The 22081-nt window shown below is 36.0% G+C and overlaps 3 protein-coding genes across 6 annotated transcripts in view; 2 read left to right on the top strand and 1 right to left on the bottom strand.

The window, feature by feature from the left end:
- Positions 1-4418, top strand: part of LOC102586511 (uncharacterized) — a 20137-nt gene extending 15719 nt beyond the window's left edge. For both annotated transcript variants that reach the window (XM_006353978.2, XM_015311614.1), the window contains exon 3: positions 3927-4418. The gene's annotated coding sequence lies outside the window, so the exon portion shown is untranslated. The remainder of the gene's footprint in view (positions 1-3926) is intronic.
- Positions 4419-5270: 852 nt separating this feature from the next.
- On the top strand, positions 5271-11078 carry PPS5 (uncharacterized LOC102585287). Of its 3 annotated transcripts, none has more exons than XM_015311583.1 (7): positions 5271-5426; positions 5595-5713; positions 5920-6052; positions 6213-6316; positions 9376-9547; positions 9641-9781; positions 9856-11078. In XM_015311583.1, exons 2-7 carry the CDS (start codon positions 5673-5675, stop codon positions 10849-10851), a joined length of 1587 nt encoding a protein of 528 aa, XP_015167069.1. In that variant the 5' UTR covers positions 5271-5426; positions 5595-5672; the 3' UTR covers positions 10852-11078.
- Positions 11079-11566: 488 nt separating this feature from the next.
- On the bottom strand, positions 11567-18060 carry SERK1 (somatic embryogenesis receptor-like kinase 1). Its single transcript, NM_001288364.1, is given in 11 exon segments — positions 11567-11881; positions 12042-12436; positions 12665-13006; positions 13135-13266; positions 13820-13932; positions 14022-14093; positions 14228-14299; positions 15213-15356; positions 17169-17240; positions 17367-17499; positions 17961-18060. Coding segments are annotated over 11 exon segments (1890 nt in total).
- Between the last annotated feature and the right edge of the window lie 4021 nt (positions 18061-22081).

The following is a 22081-nucleotide window of genomic DNA, read 5'->3' as shown; positions in this document are numbered from 1 at the left end:
TCATTCTGGAATGATGTGTGGGTTGGTCAATATCCCTTCAAACAGTTGTACCCGGTGATTTATAATTTGAACCAACAGAAGGAGGCAACAGTAGCAGATGTCAGGGACAACCAAGGATGGAACCTCTCTTTCAGGAGAATGTTGAATGACTGGAAGATTGGCAGCCTAACAGATTTCTACAATACTCTGGAGCAGGCCATCAACTTTCAACCTAATGAAGACAATCTACACTGGTTGAAGGCCAAAAATGGGAAAGTCACAGTAAAATCAGCTTACAGACACCTTGATAGGCCAGCTGCAATGCTCTTACCATGGCCTTGGAAGATGATATGGAAATTAAAGTACCTCACAAGGTGGCTTGTTTCACCTGGTTAGTAGCCAGACAAGCAGTACTAACTCAGGACAATCTAATGAAAAGGGGAAGACAATTATGTTCCAGATGTTTTTTTTGTGAAAGAGAAATAGAGACAACAAACCATCTCTTCATCCATTGTAGAGTGACAGAGAAACTGTGGCAGGTGTTTTTTAACTTAAGGGGTATCAGTTGGTCCATGCCAAGGCATACCTCCGAAGCTCTAACACGCTGGAATAGTGAAGGAAATTTGTCCGACCACAAAGAGAGATGGAAGATTGTCCCTGTTTGCATCTGGTGGACAATATGGAGGGAGAGGAACCAAAGATGTTTTGAAAACAAGAGCATCCCTTTCCAAAGTCTGAAGTTGAATTGTCTTATAACCTTTTTTTTTTGGTGTAACTATGTACTCCCCAAAAAGGTGGAGGATATTACTCAGTTTCTAGATAGTTTAGGAGGGATATAGGTGGTAGATTTCTTTGGTTTTGTTTACTGTAAATCCCAGATGTAACTACTACTAGAATACACTATTGGTGTATCTTGTCTATAAAATGTTAACTTTCTCAAAAAAAATAATCCCCCAAAGTACTATTCTCTAATGTAGACAAAACCCTTAAACCAAAACTCGAGATTTTACAAGAAATTGGGCTTTCTGGGACTGACTTATATAAGTTTATATTGGAGAATGATTTGTTTTTCAGCAATGTTTGGATACTTTTATTAGACCTTCCCTTGATTATCTTAGAAATTTGATGGGTAGTGACGAAAATGTTGTTAAGATTATAAAAAAGAGTTCTTGGTTACTTAGATGTCATGTTACCAAGACAATAGCACCTAATGTGTTGTTGTTACATGATATTGGGCTCTCAGATGAGAAAATTAGGAAGTTTATATTGCAGAACCCAAAGCGTATAACGTGGAATCTTGGATGTCTTAAAGGATGTTATTCATAGAGTGGAGAAAGACCTTGGAATCCCTCGTGAATCACGTACATTCTTCAATGGAATTGCTGCCATTGTTACGTTCCGTCAGTCAACTTTGGCAAAGAAGATTGATGTTTATAAAAGTTTTGGTTGGTCTGATGAACATATAAAAACCATGACCAGAAGTTATCCTTCTTGTTTGAGTTCCTCGGAGGTGAAAATATGTAAACAGTTAACTTTTCTCATGAATGAAGTTGGCTGCACATCATAGTATTTAGCATCTCATTCCCGCCTGCTAACGCATAGTTTAGAGAAGAGAGTGATTCCAAGATATAGGGTCCTGAAAATTTTAAATGAAAAACATCTCAAAAAAGGCGTGGGGTTATTCACTGCTGTTAGCATGATGCCATCAAAGTTTATGGAAGCAATTTTGCTGCCTTACAAGGATAAAATACCCATTGCATATGAAGCATACATGAAAAATGTCGGATGAAATAGATATTCTGAGTTTCCACTTGTTGAGGTAAACTATTTCTTTATGGCTGCTATCTAGTATTCTTATTCCGTTTTTGTTATTGCTGTAATTTTATTTTCTTGGTTCCTTTTTAAAATTAGGGACTATGTCACTGTTTGATTTGATGCTGTATTGCCATTATCTGATAGTGCAATTCGAAACGAAAAATTATTCTTTGTTGAAGCCATTGGTAAGTAAGGTAGGCCATTTATGAGTTTGATGTGTTGCTTTTGAAAATACCTGATAGTATGAATCAAATCGGGAAATTCCACCCAGGAACTGAAGATCCTTGTGTTTGAAAATGCCTGATAGTATGAATGTCATTTTACTTTTTGCAGTTGAGATATCGTATTGTTGCTTTTCGAATTATGTGAAGCATAAAAAGGACAGTTTGGTTCACTAAGCTCCTACTATGTGTGGGGTCGGGGGAAGGGCCAAACTATAGGGGTCCATTATCCGCAACCTTATTTGACATTTCTGCAAGAGGTTGTTTCATATCCCGAACCCATAACCTTCAAACAAGATTTTTCTTTTTATCTTTTTTTTTTTTTTTTATTTTTAATTTTTGTTTTTTTTTTTTTTTTTGGTTTCCCACCCGGTGTCTGGTACCCACATTGGATACCGGACACCTGGTGAGAAACCAAAATTTTTTTTGGTTGGGATTGCTGATTGTTGATTGTTGATTCTGTATAGATAATTGTGGCATGTAGTTAAAAGCTAAGCTTGTTTTAAACCATTCTTTCTGGCATGGTCAGATAAAACTAAAGATGCTAAGGAATCCCATAAGATTCATTTGTGATGAAAGATGCTACAACAACAACAACAAATTCAGTGTAATCCTACAATTGGGGTCTAGAGAGGGTAGCATATACGCAGACCTTAGCCCTATCCTTTGTGAGGTAGAGAGGTTGTATCGCTAGACTCAAAAGAGAAGTTCCATAAGTAGGGTATCAAGAAAATATGACAACAAAATAGCAAGATAACAAAGCAAAAGAAGCAACAAATAGTAATATACATTGAAGAGCATAATACTATGCTACTACTAAATTGCCCCCTAGCATTCCCACATGAAGTGCGATAACACTCGGGTACTTACTAGCCTTTTGCTCTAATCCTCAACCTCCAAACCTTCCTATCTACAGTCATGTACTCAATAAACTAAAGTTGTGTCATGTTCTATCTAATCACCTCCCCCGGTTCTTTTTCGGCCTATCTCTACCTCTCCTAACCCCTGTTATATCCAATCTCTCACACCTCCTTATTGGCACTCCGTGCCCCTCCTCTTCGCATGCCATACGATCTCAATTTAGCTTCCTTATCTTGTGCTCCGCCATTCTGACTTTGACTTATATGACTTCGTTTCTAATCATATCTCTCTTAGTATGTTCACACATCCATTTGAGCATTCTCATATCCGCTACCTTCATCTACTGTACATTTGCGTTCTTGACTGACAAATACTCTTCTCCATGCAAAAATGTTGGTCTAACCACCACTTTGTAGAACTTACCTTTAAGCCTTGACGGCATTTTCTTATCATCCGCTCCAATATGTGCGATATCATTGTCAATCTCCTCGTCTCCTTGGATTGTTGACCCAAGCTACTTGGAACTTCCTCTCTTGGGTATGACTTGTGCATTGATCTTCACTTCCACCTCCACCTTATGCGCTATGTTGCTGAACTTGCACTCCAAGTAATCTGTTTTAGTCCTGCTTAACCTGAAGCCTTTAGACTCTAGGACTTGTCTCCAAACATCCAGCCTATTGTTAACTTTCACAACTCATCAGATGAAACATGCTACATGAAAGAAGTATTGTGAGAAAAGGATGTCAGTTGTGCTATGCATAGTTGTGATTTAAAATCAGTGCGTAAAATAATGCAGGTTCTTCTATTACGTAGCAAATGCAAGTGACTTTGGGATGCAGAATCCCCTATGCTTCTTTTTGTTTTCTACTAAGCAGCATGTAGTTTGAAAATAAAACATGTGTTTCTTGCTTATGTTATCCTATTTCATTATCTCAGGACAAAGTATTAACTATTAACACTCTTCTGATCCTAAAATGTGTTTCCCGTTTCTTATCCATTTAGTTTAGGAGGCATCAACTAAGTTCATTAAGTCATGTTAATCTCTTATAGGGATCCAGCTAGGGCATTCACACCAAGGCTCATATTGAAAGCCACGGGAGGTTCCAAGTGAAGACCAAGATCCTTTGGAGAAATGAAGGTCCCGAGATGGACTGAAATTGGAACTTGCTGGACCAAATTTAGTACTGATTGTGACTGCTCAAGTATATTGATCGCCCAGACATGCACAGTTTGGCCAGATATTTTATGTTCCTCAATTGAAGGCACAACTCATGTATCCTCATGCACTTGCTTATGGTTTTGGCTTAGGAACGATTTGAGCTTATAGCTTCGGAATAAATGCAACCTTGTTGTTCTTGTTCAACACCTATGGTTGCGGCTGAAGTAGAGCCAAACTCCTTGTGTTAATCATTCTAACCTGTTGTAGTTTGAGTAATCTAGTAGGTTTCTTCTTATTTCACTTTGAATGGATTCCTTGAAAATATACTTTTTGCATTATTATCTCCTTTTGTATGGAGAAAATAAATTGTTTACCATATTGGAGGCCTTGTATAAGTTTCTTGTTTATCCAGCCCTATTCACTCCCCCACAAGCTGCTGCTCTCAACAAATCAGTTTTACTATCACTTGGACTGCAGGTAGATCAATTCTGTAACAAGAAAATAGCATCCAGAAAGATAAAATTGGCCAATGCTACACACTGGTATTTTACTCATCGAGATGCATGCAAGTTGGCTCGTAAATTAAAATTTAATTATGCCACATAAATTGAACATACAAAAACAACATACCTAGGGAACTATCACTAAGTGGGATTTGGGGCGGGCCTGAGTGTACGCAAATTTTACCACTATCTCCGTACCTCGTACAGGTATAAAGGTTGTTCCAAAAAATCATCAGCTCAAGTGCATCGAACCCAAGTAAAAAAAAGAAGAGAATGAAGAAATCATAATTGTTAATAAGAAAAGTACCGTCTAAAAGAGAGAAGCAAACAATAACAACAAAATAGTGTGGTAATTAAAAACACAATACACCACATACAACAAGAACTATAAAGGTATGAATAGTGCTACGACATGCATTAACAAGCCTAAAACTACGTTCGATCCGGCGTAGTAGTAATTAGTTTTTGTTTTATTGGAAAATGCAATACATTATTTGTGACCAAACGTCTTCTTTGTTAACGTCAAATCTCATTTACCAAATATGGGAGTTGGAATGTCGAATGATCATTTTAATTTGTAGTAATTTGGTTATCAAATTACTCAATTTTGCTTTTATCTATAAAAATTATACATAATTTATTATACTAATAAAAAAAAAAAAATCTTCCATCGTCAGAAATTGGCCCAAACCCGACCCAAATTCATCATCTTCTAGAGTTGTACTTTAAACAGTAGTAAAATTGAGAAGTTATACCTAATTTTAATCCCAAAAATAATACTCGTTGAAAGTTGAAATCCAATAATGCTTAGAGCTTAAGGAAGCTGCTTGTTGTCGTAGACATTGAAAGCTTTGTCCGCGTTCCATTTGTCTTTATATGCATAGCGGAGCAGGTTCACTTTCTGTGCTTTCCACAAAAACACATATTTTCTTAACTACTTCGTCATCAGTTTTGATCTTTGATCTCTTTTTCTTTTCTTTTTTTGAAAAATAAAAAGGTATTCTTTGCTTTAATCTGAAATACTACCAAGTTTGATTAATTATTTTGTGGTTTTAGGTAAGTGATAATTCATAAGGTTTTACTGCAAGAATTTTAAAGGGTACACGGATATTGAAGATCTGAATCAAGTCTATAATGGATTCTTTCTTCAGCAAAGGTTTCAAAGCTGCCAAATGGTAATCCTCAATTTCCCACTTTCCTGTCTTTTATTGAAGGTTCTTGTCAGATTTTATGATTTGGATCTTTTTAGTTAAGGGTTCTTATGATGCAGATTTGAAATTTTGTATTGTTGAAATCATGGGGTTTCGAATTTTTCAAATTTTTGAGAAAAATGTTGTCTTTTTTATATGGGAATTTGCTGATGGTACCTATCAATTTGCAGTAAAACCATGTTGAAATTGACAATTCCTCGGATCAAACTACTGAGGAATCGTAGGGAGTTTCAGCTGAAGCAGATGAGGAAAGAAATAGCTAAGCTACTAGAGACTGGTCAGGAAGCTACTGCTCGAATTCGGGTATAAACTGACTCTTATTTTGCTTAAATTCATCGATTCATGCTGATATAATTTGTGCTAGGCTGTGTGTTCTTCGCATTTGAATACTGAAAGGTTATTATGTATTTTGATAGATGGTTTTACAGAGTAATGAGCTTGACTGTGATGTTTGCTTGTTTAGGTAGAGCATATCATAAGAGAAGAGAAAATGATGGCAGCGCAGGAGATTGTTGAGCTATTCTGCGAGCTTATATCGGTTCGTCTTCCAATTATTGAAGCACAAAGGTAATGAGTTATCTGTTGTGTTAATGTTCTTGATATTCTATATGGTGTGAACATTTACAGTATCCTAAGATGGTTCTTCAGTTTATTGATGAGCAACTGAATATGCTTTTAGTTGCTCTTAGGATAAAGAATGTATGGGGCGAATGGCAAAGAATATAAAAGGGTTCCTTTATGATGCATTAGATGATCACCTATGATGTTTTGGCGAAGTGCCTATAGAACAGCAAGTTTTTGGTTTTCGTGGTTATATGATTTTTTTGACACCGTTGGCAGATGTAAATCCCAGCTGTAAGGTTGGCCTACTTGTAGAATTGCCTTTTAGCTTATTTTTCTTCTTCCGTTTTCATAAGTAAAGTATATTGTCATCTTGTGTAGTTATGCTGGTCATATGTATCTTTATAGCTGTATTGTGCTCTAAAACAATAGCTCCATTTAACTTTACTCTAGCTGCAATAAGTCAATAAACTGGGTTACACCTGATATAGACTAGGATAGTCAGCTGAATGAGGTTTAATAATTATAAAAAGGCAGAAATGCTAGAGACCTCCCGATCTTGTAGCTTTATATTTAGTGAATACCTAAACTATCACTCATATGAAATATCCCTGGAACTTGTTTTTTAACCGTCGCATACACCAGTTTAATAATAATAAAAAGGCAGAAATGCTAGAGACCCCCCGACCTTGTAGCTTTTTATTCAGTGAATACCTAAACTATCACTCATATGAAATACCCCCGGAACTTGTTTTTTCAACCGTCGCATACACCTACAACGTCCACCTGGCATAGAAACTGACAACAAGCTCAGCTAGGTGCGTGAGGGAGTAAATTTTTTGCCGCATCATATTACTTCAATGGTGAAAAACATTAAAAATTCTTGTTTCTCTTTATTTTTTTCCTTTTTTGCACAGCATCTCTCTTCATTCTCTTCCTATTTATTCTCCCTAAACCCTTCTTCTCCATCACTTTCAATTTTCTGAAATACCTATCTTTGCCATCATTTTCTTTCTTTGCCTATAATTTATCTCTCCTCCGTCTTTCTAAAGTTGCAATTGATGAATCCATGAATTATAATAGGATGCTTGTTTGTGCATGTGGGTGTCCTCCGATTGTGAGAATTTCATGGTCATATGACTACCCCGGACGTAATTGGATTGTAACTGACCAAGGCTATTCGAGGAAAAACAAACAAAAATACATTTTAAGAATGGATAATCACTTACTTGATAAGAATTTCAGACAAGATCGGAGAAAAATCCACTCAAATAAAAAGCTTCACCCAAATGGACTGTACTATTTGAGGAGAAAACATTCAAATAGCAGAGCCAGAAATGTTCAAAATCTACCCTTAACTCCGACTGTTAAACTTCTTAGGATTTGATTATTTAGAGAGTATTTGTGTGAAAGAGAAGATCGGGTAATTAGGGTTGATTTGTGTGAATTGGGGGATTATATAAAAAGCTTTTGAAAAAGGGTAAATATTAGAGAGGGTGGGGGCATTATTTATCTACATGGACATCCACATTTGTCATATTTTCACCGTGTCACGTGCGTGTATACACGGTTGAGGGATCTAAACGTCGTAGGTGTACGCTACGGTTGAAAAAACAAATTCCAGGGGTATTTAATACGAGTGATAGTTTAGGTGCTCACTAACTAAAAAGCTACAAGTCGGGGGTGGGGTGGGGTGGGGGGGGGGTTCTTTGGCATTTTTTTTCCTAATAAAAATAGTATAGGATACCAAGCTAGGGTTTGGCTATAGATTTCCAAATATTTTTGGCAAATATTATTTGGGTGAAATTTCACCATGTGTTTGGCCATAATCTTTTGGAAACATATTTCACTTTTTTAGAAAAAATATGATTTATACCCATAAGTTTTAAAAACTATCAAAACTAACCATAAGTTTGTATTATAAGTCAGTTGGATCTTCGTTGCAACGAATAACAAGTAGTGTCCATGACACTGGAGCAATGTGGTGTGTGGAGTGAGTGCAACAAGCATCATTCTATACATCGTGAAGTAGACAAAGCACATGACTTTGGTACCCTGGACCGTTTGTTCATCATTTTCATCAACAACCATATCATCACTTTCATATTTCATCACTACTTTGGTTCACGTAAAAAAATTATGTAATACAACGCAAACAACTACTATAGAGGGAGTTTTTGTAAAAGATAAAAGTTTGGTGTAAAATTTCAATTTTTAAAAGATCCCAAATAATGAGATTTGGCTCAAATACTAGAAAAAACTAGTATTTGGGAATTTGGGATATTTGCCAAATAATGGCAAATTGTATGGACAAACACTATTTGCCAAATTTACCCCCAAATATTACTTGGGAAATCTATGGCCAAACGGGTCCCAAATGTTCCTCTCTGTCTTCCTTGCTTGCCTCTTGCCTTTGCTGTCTATGCTGCTGTTAACATTTAGTTCCATATCTCCTTCAATACCAAACTTTCAGATCTACTATACTCCACCCTAGCTGTTGTTTGCGAGAATTATCTGCCCTAGATATGGATACTTTTTCATGGAGCGACTCTAGTTCAATTAATGAATCACAGTCCTTTAATTTGCTAAATTTCATGCATTCTGAAAAAAAGTTACCAACTTTGAAATGTCTAGGTTGTAGGTCAATTAAATGGAAGTATGTGCATGTATCCGAGCAGCAGCATGTTTGATCCTTTTGCATAAAGTCAATTTTAGCCAAACAAGGATTAACTACGTTAACTTTCTGCTTATATGACCGAGAAGTATCTAGGGCATAGAATGAACAATACATTCTTGCTTGTGTTATGGGAGTGTGAAACCTTAAAATAATTTGATCATCTACATGAGACCATAAATGTGGATCTCTAGTTCCAAGATGGACCCAAAGCGCTTCATCTTCGATATTTGTTTTAAAGCAAACTGATACTCTTGAACTTGACTGTCCTGCAATGTGGAGGTTTTGTTTCCAAGTCTTAATATTCTAGACTTCTAGTTGAATTTTGTTGATAATTTTCTTAACTTGAATTTTTGGAAAGAGCTGAACCCCCAAACTCTATAATGTCCAGGGAATGCCCTCTAGATCTGAAAGAAGCTATTTCAAGTGTTTGTTTTGCTGCACCAAGATGTGCAGATCTTCCGGAATTGCTGCAGGTTCAGATGATGTTTGCTGGTAAATATGGGAAGGAATTCATTGCTGCTGCTACAGAGCTCATGCCAGAATGCGGAGTCAATCGCCAGGTTACCTTAGTTCTCCTTTATGCCATAGCTAAACGAGAAAGAGGAACTGTTTCTTGTTTCTGATTTTTCTCTCTTTTTTCTTGTCTCTGACAGTTGATAGAGTTGCTGTCTATTCGAGCTCCTGCTCCTGATGTGAAAATGAAGCTGCTAAAGGAAATTGCGGAGGAGCATCAGCTAGATTGGGATCCAAGTGCTTCTGAAACTGAGCTGTTGAAGTCACATGAGGACTTGCTGGTATATTTCAGTCTGTACTGGCTTTGATTTTGTCCTCTTTTCAATCATCATGATTTCTTCCCTTTGCTTTGCAGAATGGGCCCACACAATTTGTCAGTGGGGCTAAGGTGCCACTTCCCAAAGAAAGGTTGGATGAGGTGCAGCACTCTGCATCAGATCAAGTCTTTGATAAACAAACGGAATCTGAGGCTGATTTTGACTTAGATTTTCCAGAAGTCCCTAAGCAGCCACTACGACCTAGCACCGGTGGAGTTTCTGCCCCTGAAATGCTTCCTTTCCCAGCCTCTGCACTATCTGACTCCGATGAGGAGGTAGCTAAGTCTTCTGAAGACGGTGAGCTCAAATCTCACAAACAAGATGTGGAGCGAGATGAACTTTTGCAAGAGAAGGTAGTTTCAAAAGATTTTGGATCAGCTGATAGTTTATCTGCACCGGAAGAAGAGAAACAGTTTTTGCCATTCATGGTTCCCCCGCCAAAATCACCTCCATTCTCCTCAACAGAAAGAACCACAACCCAAAGTACTCAACCACCCTCTACTACAAAGACCAAAGTTGAGACTGATGTAGATTTGCAAGATGTATTGGCTGCTGCCCAAGCAGCTGCTGATTCAGCCGAACGTGCAGCTGCTGCTGCTCGCTCAGCAGCTAGCCTTGCTCAGGTTAGAATCAGCGAGCTTACCAGGAAAAGGAGCGAAGAGGTGCCTGTAAGCCCCAGTGAGAACCCCTTTTATGCTGAGAAACAAGAATCTCACATCCTAGAAAAGCCTCACTTAGACCTCCAACGCCAATCGTCAAACTCTGATGGTATCCCCAGCCCACTTCATGGCAGTCCATTGGAACATCAGGTGTCGAATATTCCTTCATACGATGATTCAACAGTGGGTGTTGAGTCTCCCATCTCCCATATTCATCATCCTGGTCAGGGTCTTCACCAACCACAGAGATTGCCTTCCATGGACGATGAAACATATTATTCATATCCAAACCTGTTTAATGCAACAAATGGCTCTAATCCTGGTTCTCGTTCACAGTCATTCAAAGATAATATCAGGTCCAGCCATGATAAGTGAAGTGTATTTCTCTACCTTCTGCAGGCTCTGGTTTGTTTGTTGATTGTGAGTTTTGAGATTCTTCTGTTTATTCTATTGCCCTTTGGTCTGTAGTACATTCGATGGATCCTTGTATGTTGAAGAGTATGCAGTTCAAAAAATTTGCATGTAAGAAATTTTCTTTGGAGTAAAAAATAATGACAGAAATGATCGAAAAGTATCACTGAGCAGATCTTGTACTTATATCAGAGCGTCTGGTACTAATCTGAATTGTCAGAAAGAGCCCAAAATTTGGGCATAGAGTGGCAAAACAAACTCTGCAAGTGCCCTATTGATGAAATATCTGCCATTATCTTGTAGCACGAGATTATGATAAAAACCGTAAGAGAATGTGAAGCACTATTCTTTGATTGTAAAATCCAAAATCTTGTAAATAACCTTGTCAAATTGATAGCATTTTCAATGTCACTGAAAACAAGAGTCTGCTTGACAGTAGTGTACTGTGTTGGACAATTTTAAAGCACTTAACTACTACGCCTATGTGCCAACTTGTCAGGGCATGGATTTGGAATTTCCTGTCAGTACAAATTTGTATGCACAATGTAACAGACACACTTCATGGGCTTACAACTGGAGATTTTCATTAAATTTCACAAAGAAAAACTTTCACAAGGTCAACAAAAATAAAAAGTTCCTAATGATTTGATTTTCTTTACTTGGGGTAGTACGAGGTCGGTCACCTTGGACCCGATAATTCCACTGCGTGTAAATTCTCTGTTGAGTCAACAAGCCAATCAGAACCAGGATGTGGTGCAAGTTCCACTTCCTGCCGGAGAACTTCTACCTTCTGCCACTCATCCCATCTTTCAGCCAAACCATCACCTTCAAGCATTCTCACCACTTCCGACATCTTAGGCCGATCCATTGGGTTGCTTTGTGTACAAAGCAATGCTACTTGGATCAGTTGCTCCACCTCAGCCTCCACATACTTGTTCTGAAGATCAGGGTCAACCAGCATTTCCAATTTCTTCTCTTTGAGGAGTCCTTTCACCTGAAACAAGAACCTCAACAAGTTCAGACATAGATGTAAAGATTCCTGCTAAAGGCAGAAACACTTATTAATCAGCTAGTGTTATGATTGTACAGATTAAAAAATGAGCACATTATGGTACTCGTGTCATGTTACATGTAAAGCAGGCATGACAACATACCCAGTCAAGCAACATGACATCGTCATCATTTGCAAGCCGAGCAAGATCAAAAGCACGTTGGCCGGTGATTAGCTCCAGAAGCATGATCCCATACCCAAAAACATCAGTCTTTTCTGAAGACTTCCCTGTGGACAGGTATTCTGGAGCTATATGCCCAATTGTACCACGCACAGCAGTTGTAACATGTGTATCCTTGTAGTCCATAAGTTTAGCCAAACCAAAGTCTCCAACAACAGCCTCAAATTCTTCATCTAGCAATATATTTGCAGCCTTCACATCACGATGGATAATCTTAGGGTCACAATGATCATGCAAATACGATAATCCCCTGGCAGACCCCAAAGCAATGCGCTTTCGCGTTGGCCAATCAAGTGGCGGTTCAGAAGGCGGTCGTTCTGATAAAATAAATTATTTTGTCAAGAGAATACAAAATAAATTATATTTCTACCTTTACCAAGTTACAGGAATAACATACAAGAATATGTTTTATTATAAAGAGTATGTTATGCCAGATAGAACGTTAACCAGCGAAAGATGTTCTTGCATTATGTAATAATACCCTCTAAATTAAAGGTGAGAACATCCAAATATGTTACGGAGTGATAGATTTCAGAAGGCGTCACCTCTCAGGCATGATGCAACACTTCCATTCGCCATGTAGGGGTAGACAAGCAGTCTTTCAGTTGGTGTCATACAGAAACCACGCAATCGTAGAAGATTCCTATGCACTGCCATGCTAATCATCTCAACTTCTGTTTGAAATTGCAACTCCCCTCCAGGAGTACGCTCCTCCTTAAGCCGCTTAACAGCCACCAATGATCCATCTGCTAAGCGTCCTTTGTATACCTTACCAAATCCACCTCGACCCAGAATATTTTTATTGCTAAAACTGTCGGTTGCAACTTGTAGCTCTCGGAGGGAGAACCTTTTCAGTTGACCTAAGTGAACTTCAGGATCTTCTTCAGCTGCAATAAATTTAAGCAAAAACGGTAATTATGGAGCCAAAAAATAAACATGCAAGAGAAACCACAAACACGCGAGGGAGCAAGTAGGAGTTATGGACTTATGGTTGGGTATTGTGAATACTGCTAACCTGGTACATCAAAGAAATATTCTTGTGGCTTTCTACGGCGCCACCAGGCAAATGCAATGGCAGGAGCAGCAAATAGTAGAGCAGCACCAGCAGCTACACCTCCAGCAATTGCTCCAGTTGCACCATTTCCTCCTGAAGTTCCCATAAATTTGATTAATTTCCTTCATATGATCCAGACTATATTTAACACACAATTTTGGCCCTTCATTATTTAAATCACTTCAAAAAGAAAGAACACAAATATGTATCTATCATTCAGATCTAATTTCCAGGATAGATTTTACAAAGCAAAGAAAATCTTCACAAGTTCTGGCTTAAATATGATTAATTTCATTCAGACATACTCGACTTCAAATACCACAGATAATAATTTACAAGGGGACCAAAGAAAAGATCTCCACAATGCTGAATTAAATTTGTATAAAGACCAGAATGCTTAGAGACTAAATGTAGTCTCGTGCATACCAGTTTCCCATAAGAACTACTTAACCAAAATGCCTGACTAGCTAAGATGGGCTTTCCTCTTCTGCCCCTTTCTTGTCAGTACTTCTATAGCACAAATTCTCACTTAGGTTAGGAAAAACTAAGAGAGGCAAGATGGATGGACCAACAAAAATCACCAAACTCAAACAAGCAAAAAAAAAAAAAGGGAAAACAACCTATCCACACCAATTTAGAGAACCACCTGGAGCAGAAATTGGTGGTGGTGGAACAAATGGAGGCGGAGGGGAGAATGGAGGAGATCCCGGACAAGGGCGTCCAGTTACAGGCCCGCAAAGATCTAAATTATTCGCAAAACTGTAAATTCAAGCAAAATATATTAGCAAATAGCAGCATACTAAAACCACCAGCCAGTTTGATGGTGCACCACCTTAAATGAAATATACCTGATAGGCGTGAATAGAGAAAAGGAACCATTATCTGGAACAACACCTGAGAGACGGTTGTTTGACAGATCCCTATATACAGATGAGACAAGAATTGAGCATGAGTATATCTGTATATGCACTAGAAGGAAAAGGAAATGAATGAAAAGATATGGAAGACAGAAAGAATTATCTAAGTTAAGTCACAAAATAACTAGTGTACTTACAACACTTGTAGTGATGAGATATTAGTCAGTGACATAGGGATGTTACCAGTTAAGCTATTATTGTTGAGCCGACTATCCTTGCAAAAAAATCACAAAGGTGTACAGGAATGAGCTTCACTTTTGGTATAAGTAATAATTGGAGAATAAAACAGAAGAAAAGGCTACTAATTGAATCATCTTAATTTATTTATTTATTGACAAGTAGAATCATCTTAATAAATTATTTATATGTGGATGTAAAACATATTCGAACTTCAAGCCAGAACCGGCACTTCAGCTGGAAATGAAGTTGTCAGTTCAGAACAACAATAAACAGCCTCAAAACATTTCCCCCCTGACAAACAGAAACTTGAAACACTTTTTGGACTAAATCATGTCAGTCAACATTGGCAGTACTGCAATAGTTCTATAGTAAGTCCCAAGATGCAGTTAATGAGGCTTCATGCTGAGTCTGCATAATAGAACTTATTTGGTACACTTCTTAGACAGTCAAGCCAAAAGAAAGAAGTTTGTGGAGCATTAAGCAAGAGAAACTTCAGCAGTGAAAAATGTAAGATGAAGCATGGGATTCTAAACTTCTTTTCTCTTCTAGAAAAGGATCCCAACAATGGGAGAAAAATAAAACACCAATTACTAAACTCTGCTTAATTTTACAATATCAGGCCCAAATATCAGACAAAGCATAGGCTTCTACTCTTTTCCTTTATATAAGGATTAGAACAAAGGGAGAAAATAAAAAGACTTATATGTAAGATCTGTTTTATTAATGATATCAGTCCCATAAAGTCCTCAAATACCTTCTACCATCAAAACTTAGTGTGAAACCTAATACTAATAGAGGTAATCTTATGTGAAACCTAGAAAAGAATTCAGGTTTCCTTTCCTTTCTCAACATGCCGGCAAAAGCAGGTCCATCTTGGTTGATGACATACACATTTGGCATCACAATATCCACATAAATCTAATATAGAATAAAAATACATACAGGAATCTCAATTTCGACAGCTTGCCCAAGGAATCTGGGATGGGACCGACGAAGTTGTTCAAGTAGAGATCCAAGCTGACCAAATTAGTCAAATTCCCAAGATCACTCGGTATTAGACCACTTATGTTATTACTGTAAAGCTCCCTGTGACAAGAAAACCAGAGAATGAATTAATTCCACAGATCATACCAATGACATCCCTAGGATAATGGGACAACCAAGATAATGAAGCAAAGTTCACACATTCATCAAAACTGGCATCAAGCTACAGTTAAATGTCAACAAATGAGAAAGGTCTGGGAGTTCCAAGCTAACAATTATAACTAGTTACCAATGTATATGTCATGGAGGAATTTTCTTATATTTGGTTACAAGCATTTTGCTAGATAAAAACCTGTCATCCCATGTGCTGCAAAGGATCAGCTCGTCAAACATTTTATACAATCTTTATAGCTCATCAATAAAAAATTAACGTCTGTCATTATGTTTATTTCGAACTTCATCTAAACAGTGTGTATGCCCAGTGATCGTTAAAATCCATCAGCATTCTTGATGTTCTTTTTATATTGTTTCATTCTTGATGTGATTGTCACTTGCATACACTTGGAAAATACTTAGCACACATACTACACAAGCCTCCAGCAAATCTAGGCATCCATAGGAATATATGAATGTGTGAGCAGAACGAAGCAGTCACTAGGTAATAATTATGCCCATCATTAAAACATTGTCTGATGCATCAGTATACATCATGTAATGCCCAGCTTCACCAGGTGCACATGCACTCACTGTCTCTGTGAACTTCCATACAGTTGCATCTTCAAAAGAGCATGGGTTACAATAAGAACTTGAAAGCCAGTTTGAGACAGAATATGCCTATAGCACGTTGACAATTTAAGTGAACGGTATATTATCAAACTCCAAACTAAGCTAACACAGGTACAAAATCTATGCTTAATTGAATCATGATTCAAACTCGTGGTGAAAACCAGAATAGCATCTGTTATATGACCACAAAACTTCAGATCTTCTCCTCCAAGATATCAACCTACCCTCAAGCCATATTTCCTCTTTCTAAGTCTAGATTTTGCTTTACTTTTACAATGGACTTGTTTCTCTTGTTTGCTTTATCCTATTCCATCATCCTAAATCATGATTAGACGCTACCTGGGACAAGGAAAGAGGGAATAAAGGATTTGATATGAGTTGGAAGTTTGTTTAAGAGTGCTTAGGGTACCAAGCAGGGTTGTGGTGGAGTGGTAAGTACTCCTTCATCCTTAACCAAGAGGTCTTGGGTTCGAGCCCTCTTGGGTACGGAGTCACCTTTGTTAGGGAGCGCTTTACCCCCAATGTGGGACTTCCCAGCGCGAATCCGGATTTAGTCAGGCTCCAATGTGGGTACCGGACACCGGGTGGGAAACCAAAAGAATAAAGAGTGCTTAGGGTACTGGCATTAGTAATGGTATTTAGAATCTATGCTTACTTTGGATAGGGGAGTGTATGACAGAAATTTAAGTTCAACTACAATGTTTTCACAAGCAATTACAGACACTACTTTGCCACATAAGTTAATTCACTGCTAGTCTCATCCAAGTATCCGAGTTTCTTAATTTACTAGTATGTATTGTGAAACACAAATTTAAATCTTTTTTTATGAAGTATACATTCAAATTTGTGTTGTTCAGGGAACACATTAACAACTATGCAATTGACTACAACACCAAGTGAAACAAGAGATGGAGAGGAGAAAGTGTTCTCTGCTCGCTTTTGCCACTTACAACAGCTTTGTTTTATGCGAAAGTTAATATGCAAGCCATCTATGGTATTTCCAGCAGCAAATTCTAGAGGTAATATGAAAAATCTTCAACATCTGGAAAAACCAATACACTTAATGCCAGTTTTCCAAGTCTAAATTCGTAAAATAATTCCAAACATAGTTCATGAAGTGAGACTTACAAGTACTGCAAATTCTTCAAAAGGCCAAGCTGTGGGACTAACAGACCAGATAAAGCTGCATTTCCTAAATCACTGGAAAGGTTGATCATATAACAAGTGTTATGGAAGCACAAACTGCAATTAGATTTGCTCACCACCACAAGAGAGTGGAATTGCAAATCCATTAAAACGGAGGTAAACCAGACAACAGATTCTTACACTCTTATAACACTGTTGTCATTGTTGCAGGTAACATGAAACCATGTGCAAGGATTAACAAGGGTAGGGTCCCAGCTCTGTAGCACATTGTTAGGATCTTGTAAATTGACGCGTAGACTATGCAATGCATCACCTGTTCGTGTATCCATTTAGGAAAACATAAACGATATTTAATCCACCAAAATGCACATAAAAAATTAATCTATTCACTGAATAAAACAGTTTATCAAGATTTTGGCAACAACCAAATTAAATCACATCAAATTATTCAAGCTTGTATAGGAAACATAATGCACTAAGGTTGAATGGCAATGATAACTAAAAACTTTAACATATAACTGACATTAAAACTAAACTGCTTGCCACCGTAACAATGCAGGGAGCTCACTGCACATCTTGCTTACCCTTTTGGGAAAATTCAACAACTCACACATTAGTCAAATTCAAAATCCAATTTTGCACATACTCATTTCACTTTCAGCAAATATTTAATTTCTAGTACGAAAAGTTTCGACATTTGAAACTCATCTCACAAAATAGAACAACAAATATAGACCTAAAAATTAACTAAATGAGGATGATGGTCCCACAAACCTTCCATATTAGCATAAATGAGCTTAAGATGATGTACAACCAAGATTAGCCATACCACCAGTGACACCACCACAGCATCCTTCTCCATCACCTTCACCATCAAAATACTGTTTTTTTTTTTACAAATCAAGCAGCCAGCTGACAAAACAATCTCGTAGATCCAAGTAAAGCAAACTCAAAAAAGCCAGCATTTACCCAAAAATTCAAGAAAACCCTACCCCTCATTACCATGAACCAAGATAAACACCCCCACAAAGCTCAAAACCCAAGAATCGATCTCATCTCATAACCCAACAAAAAAAGATCAAATTTTTACACTTGTTTACCAAGATTTTGCTACCCCTTTTACTCTTCACTGAACAACCCTTTTTTGTATTTCTCAGTTCAGTTTAGTTCTTCTCCTTCTTCTGATGAACCCCCTTTTTTTTTTTTATCTGCTGCAACTTTTCACATTTTTGTACTGCTTCTCTTTCTCTCTCTACTGAGTTGTGTGTGCGCAGAGAGAGAGAAAAAAAAGTAAGTGAGAGAAATTATTATCTTCTCTTTTTGGGCGTGTTAAGCTGCCCGAACGGTGCTTTGCCCGTCTGCCCGTAACCTTAAAACTCTAAAACGGCTTCGCGCTATCTTTGACTCCTGTCAACTTTTGACACTTTTTTCAAATTATTAATAAAAAGTAACATAAAATCTAAAATGAAATTTATATGTTCTTGCTTTTTTTATAAATGGCAAAATACATTAATATCAACAACCCGTAACCAAAACTAAGTAATAATAATAATAATATATTTAGTTCAATTTTACATGTGACATTTAAAGATGATAGAATGTACACATGTCTTATTTCAATCTTTGTGAGTTAAGGATGTTATTTTTAATAGACCCTTGACGGAAAAAAGAAAAAGTAACTGACGCTAGAAAAGTAAATATTATTTATGTTTCAATTAATATTGATGTGTATAATTAAATGAACGGACGTAAAAATATGATGAACTATCTATGGAATAGGTCAAGCACAAAAAATAAAATATGAATTGAAAATATCTAATAGCTAAAAAATATTTTATCATGTATTGAGTTGATCATTTAAAGTAAATTGTAATTAACTATCTATATAAAATTTACCAATAAATTTGTTGATGTATTCAACATTCTCCTTAATACCCACCAGCATTATGTTAATAAAGAATACATAAACCTATCTTTAATTTTCGTGTTTGTTTGACTTGTTAAGCCTTTGTTTTTTTGGAGCAAAATAATTTAATCCCCTTCATTTTTAATATATATATATAGAGTATAATTTAATAGGACACGAAATTTTAAAACAAATTTTAAGACTTAATAATCTTAAACATGGGTATAAATTTGTGGTGTAATTATACAAGACTTTTACATATTTTTCTATAATCACATAATTATCCTCTTTTTTGGGGATTCATATTTTTTTTGTGTGTGATTGTTAATTACATATGTTGTATATAAATATATCATGATAAAGAAACAAGAAATCTTCATCATGGCTAAATTAAAGCGTATCTATCGACAATCATTTATCGAGTCATATATATTTGCTATTTGATTAAGTCAAATACGGTAAATACAGTAAAATTAAGAAATAATTATCCTAAACAAACTGAAAAACATAATTATGTAAAATGGTTTCTTTACTTCAAAATTATATTTGTTCAAAACTATTTTAAAATGTTTTTTTAATTTGAGTTCACCAAAGTCATAACCAACAACATGATTATGTTGACGTTTTTTACTTTTATCAGAAAGAAATAAAACTCATGCACACACTATTTTCTTTAAATTCAAATTTTACACGTGAAATTATACTGAGTGTAGTGTGGTTGTGATTTATAAATATTGGAAATTGTTTACTCATTAAATGAGCATTATAAAGAAGTTTTCCTTTTGAAGCCATTTTAACTAAAAAATGGAAAAAAAATCAGTTTGTTTTAAAATAAAAAAAATATTAAAGTTTTTTTTAATTTTCTGATTATTTAGCACTTTCCTTTTTATTTATTAGTACTTATTTTGCTTTGATATCATTATCTATTCCTTGAAAACAAACTTCCTCTTTTAATGCATGCTACATATATACAATTCTTGTATAATTACCTCTTTTGTTTTGTATACAAAGTGGGTTGCTGAAAAAGTGCAAATTCAGAAATTTTTTAAACACTAAAGTAAGATTAATTTTGACCCAAAAAAATGAAAATAAAGTAAGGTTGCACGTGTGGTTAATTTTAAATAGTTTTAAGTGGTCTAATTACATTTTTTTAAAAATACAACAAAGACATCTTTAGCAATTAAACTAAACTCTTGTGTACCTCAGCCCCCAACAAGAAAGAAAAGATAAAGAATATTTTTCCCCAAATATAAAAATGTTGCTACTTAGTTGGAAAGTGACCTTTATTAATTTGTTGAGAAAAAGAAAGATATTTGGTTTGTGGGGAATTTACATCAAATATCCAAAAATGAAATCATGGGAAAGTGACAGGACAGTGTGGGCTTAAAAAGGGACCCCTAATATTTGTAGGTCCATAGTTTCTTTTGTTTTCTTTTTGGTTTTCTACCGGATTCGATATTCATATTGAAATTCGATTAATTTGAATTTGGATTATGTAATTAGAGCCCCTTTCGGGAGAAAATTCTTTCTATTCAGGAGTTTTTTCATACTCAAATTCAATTTTTTGACTAAGAAATAACTAGTCTCATCCACTGTTCCACGTCCTTTGTTGTTTCTTTTATTTTCAATTAAATTTGATAGTCCAAACCTAGTCAATATTCCGTTTTGAGAACAATTACGGGACGGGACAATTTTGTTATCAATTTTTTCATTTTTGGCCCAAATAGAAGACAACATATTATTGTATTAGTCCCACATTCTTTTATTTTGTATAGGGACATTATTGTATTTATGCTATTTGATTATTTATTTATTTTTGTTTATCTTGGTTTTGGCATTTTGATTTGTCTTTTTGTCTTTTGGATGATTTTCGTGATTTATGACTAGTGAAACATAATCAACATCAGGGCTTTTTTCAAGTTTCTCTTTTAGAAATTGGAGTTGGTTTAGGTCAATAACCACAAAGCAATGGAATGGACCTCATTTTGCAATTTCATTATATACTTGCTTATCTTTATGGTAAAAATAAATAAATACCCAAGTAGCTTTTTCTAAGTTTTTTACTTTGAAATTATTGTATAAAGTATATTTAGGATCTCTTCCATCAATCCATTGTTATTGATAGTTATTAATAGGTCATCCACATATACTACAATGATTACACAACATTTGAATTAACTTCTCTCAATAGAAGAATATCCTTTGGAAGGAACAATCATCTGAGTCCTCAAAATCGTTCTGAACACCCACTAGAGTCTTTTTTCGAAAACTCCAAATATAATAGTTCTTCTTAATTGGTAGCACAATCTGGAACGACTTTGTCATTCAAATTCTTTTACACTTTATTTCTTTTATTAATCAATTTTTATTTCTTAACCATGCAGTTACTTAAAATGTATTAGGGTGATTCTATGCTTTTCCACCGAGAAAAAGATATATAATTCCTCTTTTCAGTTCCATTACTATCCAAAAAGTAGGGAGATTATTCATATAGGGTGAAAGTTAGACTTGAGACTTCAGAAAATTAAGAAGCGACACGTGACAAGAAGAAAAAGTTTAAAGCAGTTGGGATAACATCAAATGATATATTCGTAACGTGAGTGGTAAGGGTAAACCTGACCATGAAAGACCCAAAGTCAAGACAATCATAATCAGTGTCATATCGACGAAGTTTGTCTAACTCGAAAAAACAGGATCGAACACCAAACTATGACCAAATATGACAAGTTTGAGATAAGTTGGGGGTCCAATTGTTACGGAAGAACCTGAGAACTCCACCAATCGTTACATAATTGAAGTAAATGTGAGTTCGTGGACTTAGTGAGGAACTCAGGCTCATTCTATTTATATAACTTATTATTTCATGTCAATTTCATGTTTGTTATTTCTTTGTGTTGTATATATATATATTATTATTATTATTATTATTATTTTTAATTATACAAGTTACAATATACAAACCACATATTTAGGTAATTTAAATTCATAT

This window comes from Solanum tuberosum, unplaced genomic scaffold, assembly GCF_000226075.1.
Source record: "Solanum tuberosum cultivar DM 1-3 516 R44 unplaced genomic scaffold, SolTub_3.0 scf00164, whole genome shotgun sequence".
In the NCBI taxonomy this organism is placed as follows: Eukaryota; Viridiplantae; Streptophyta; class Magnoliopsida; order Solanales; family Solanaceae; genus Solanum; species Solanum tuberosum.
This window is presented reverse-complemented; position numbering and strand designations above follow the sequence as displayed.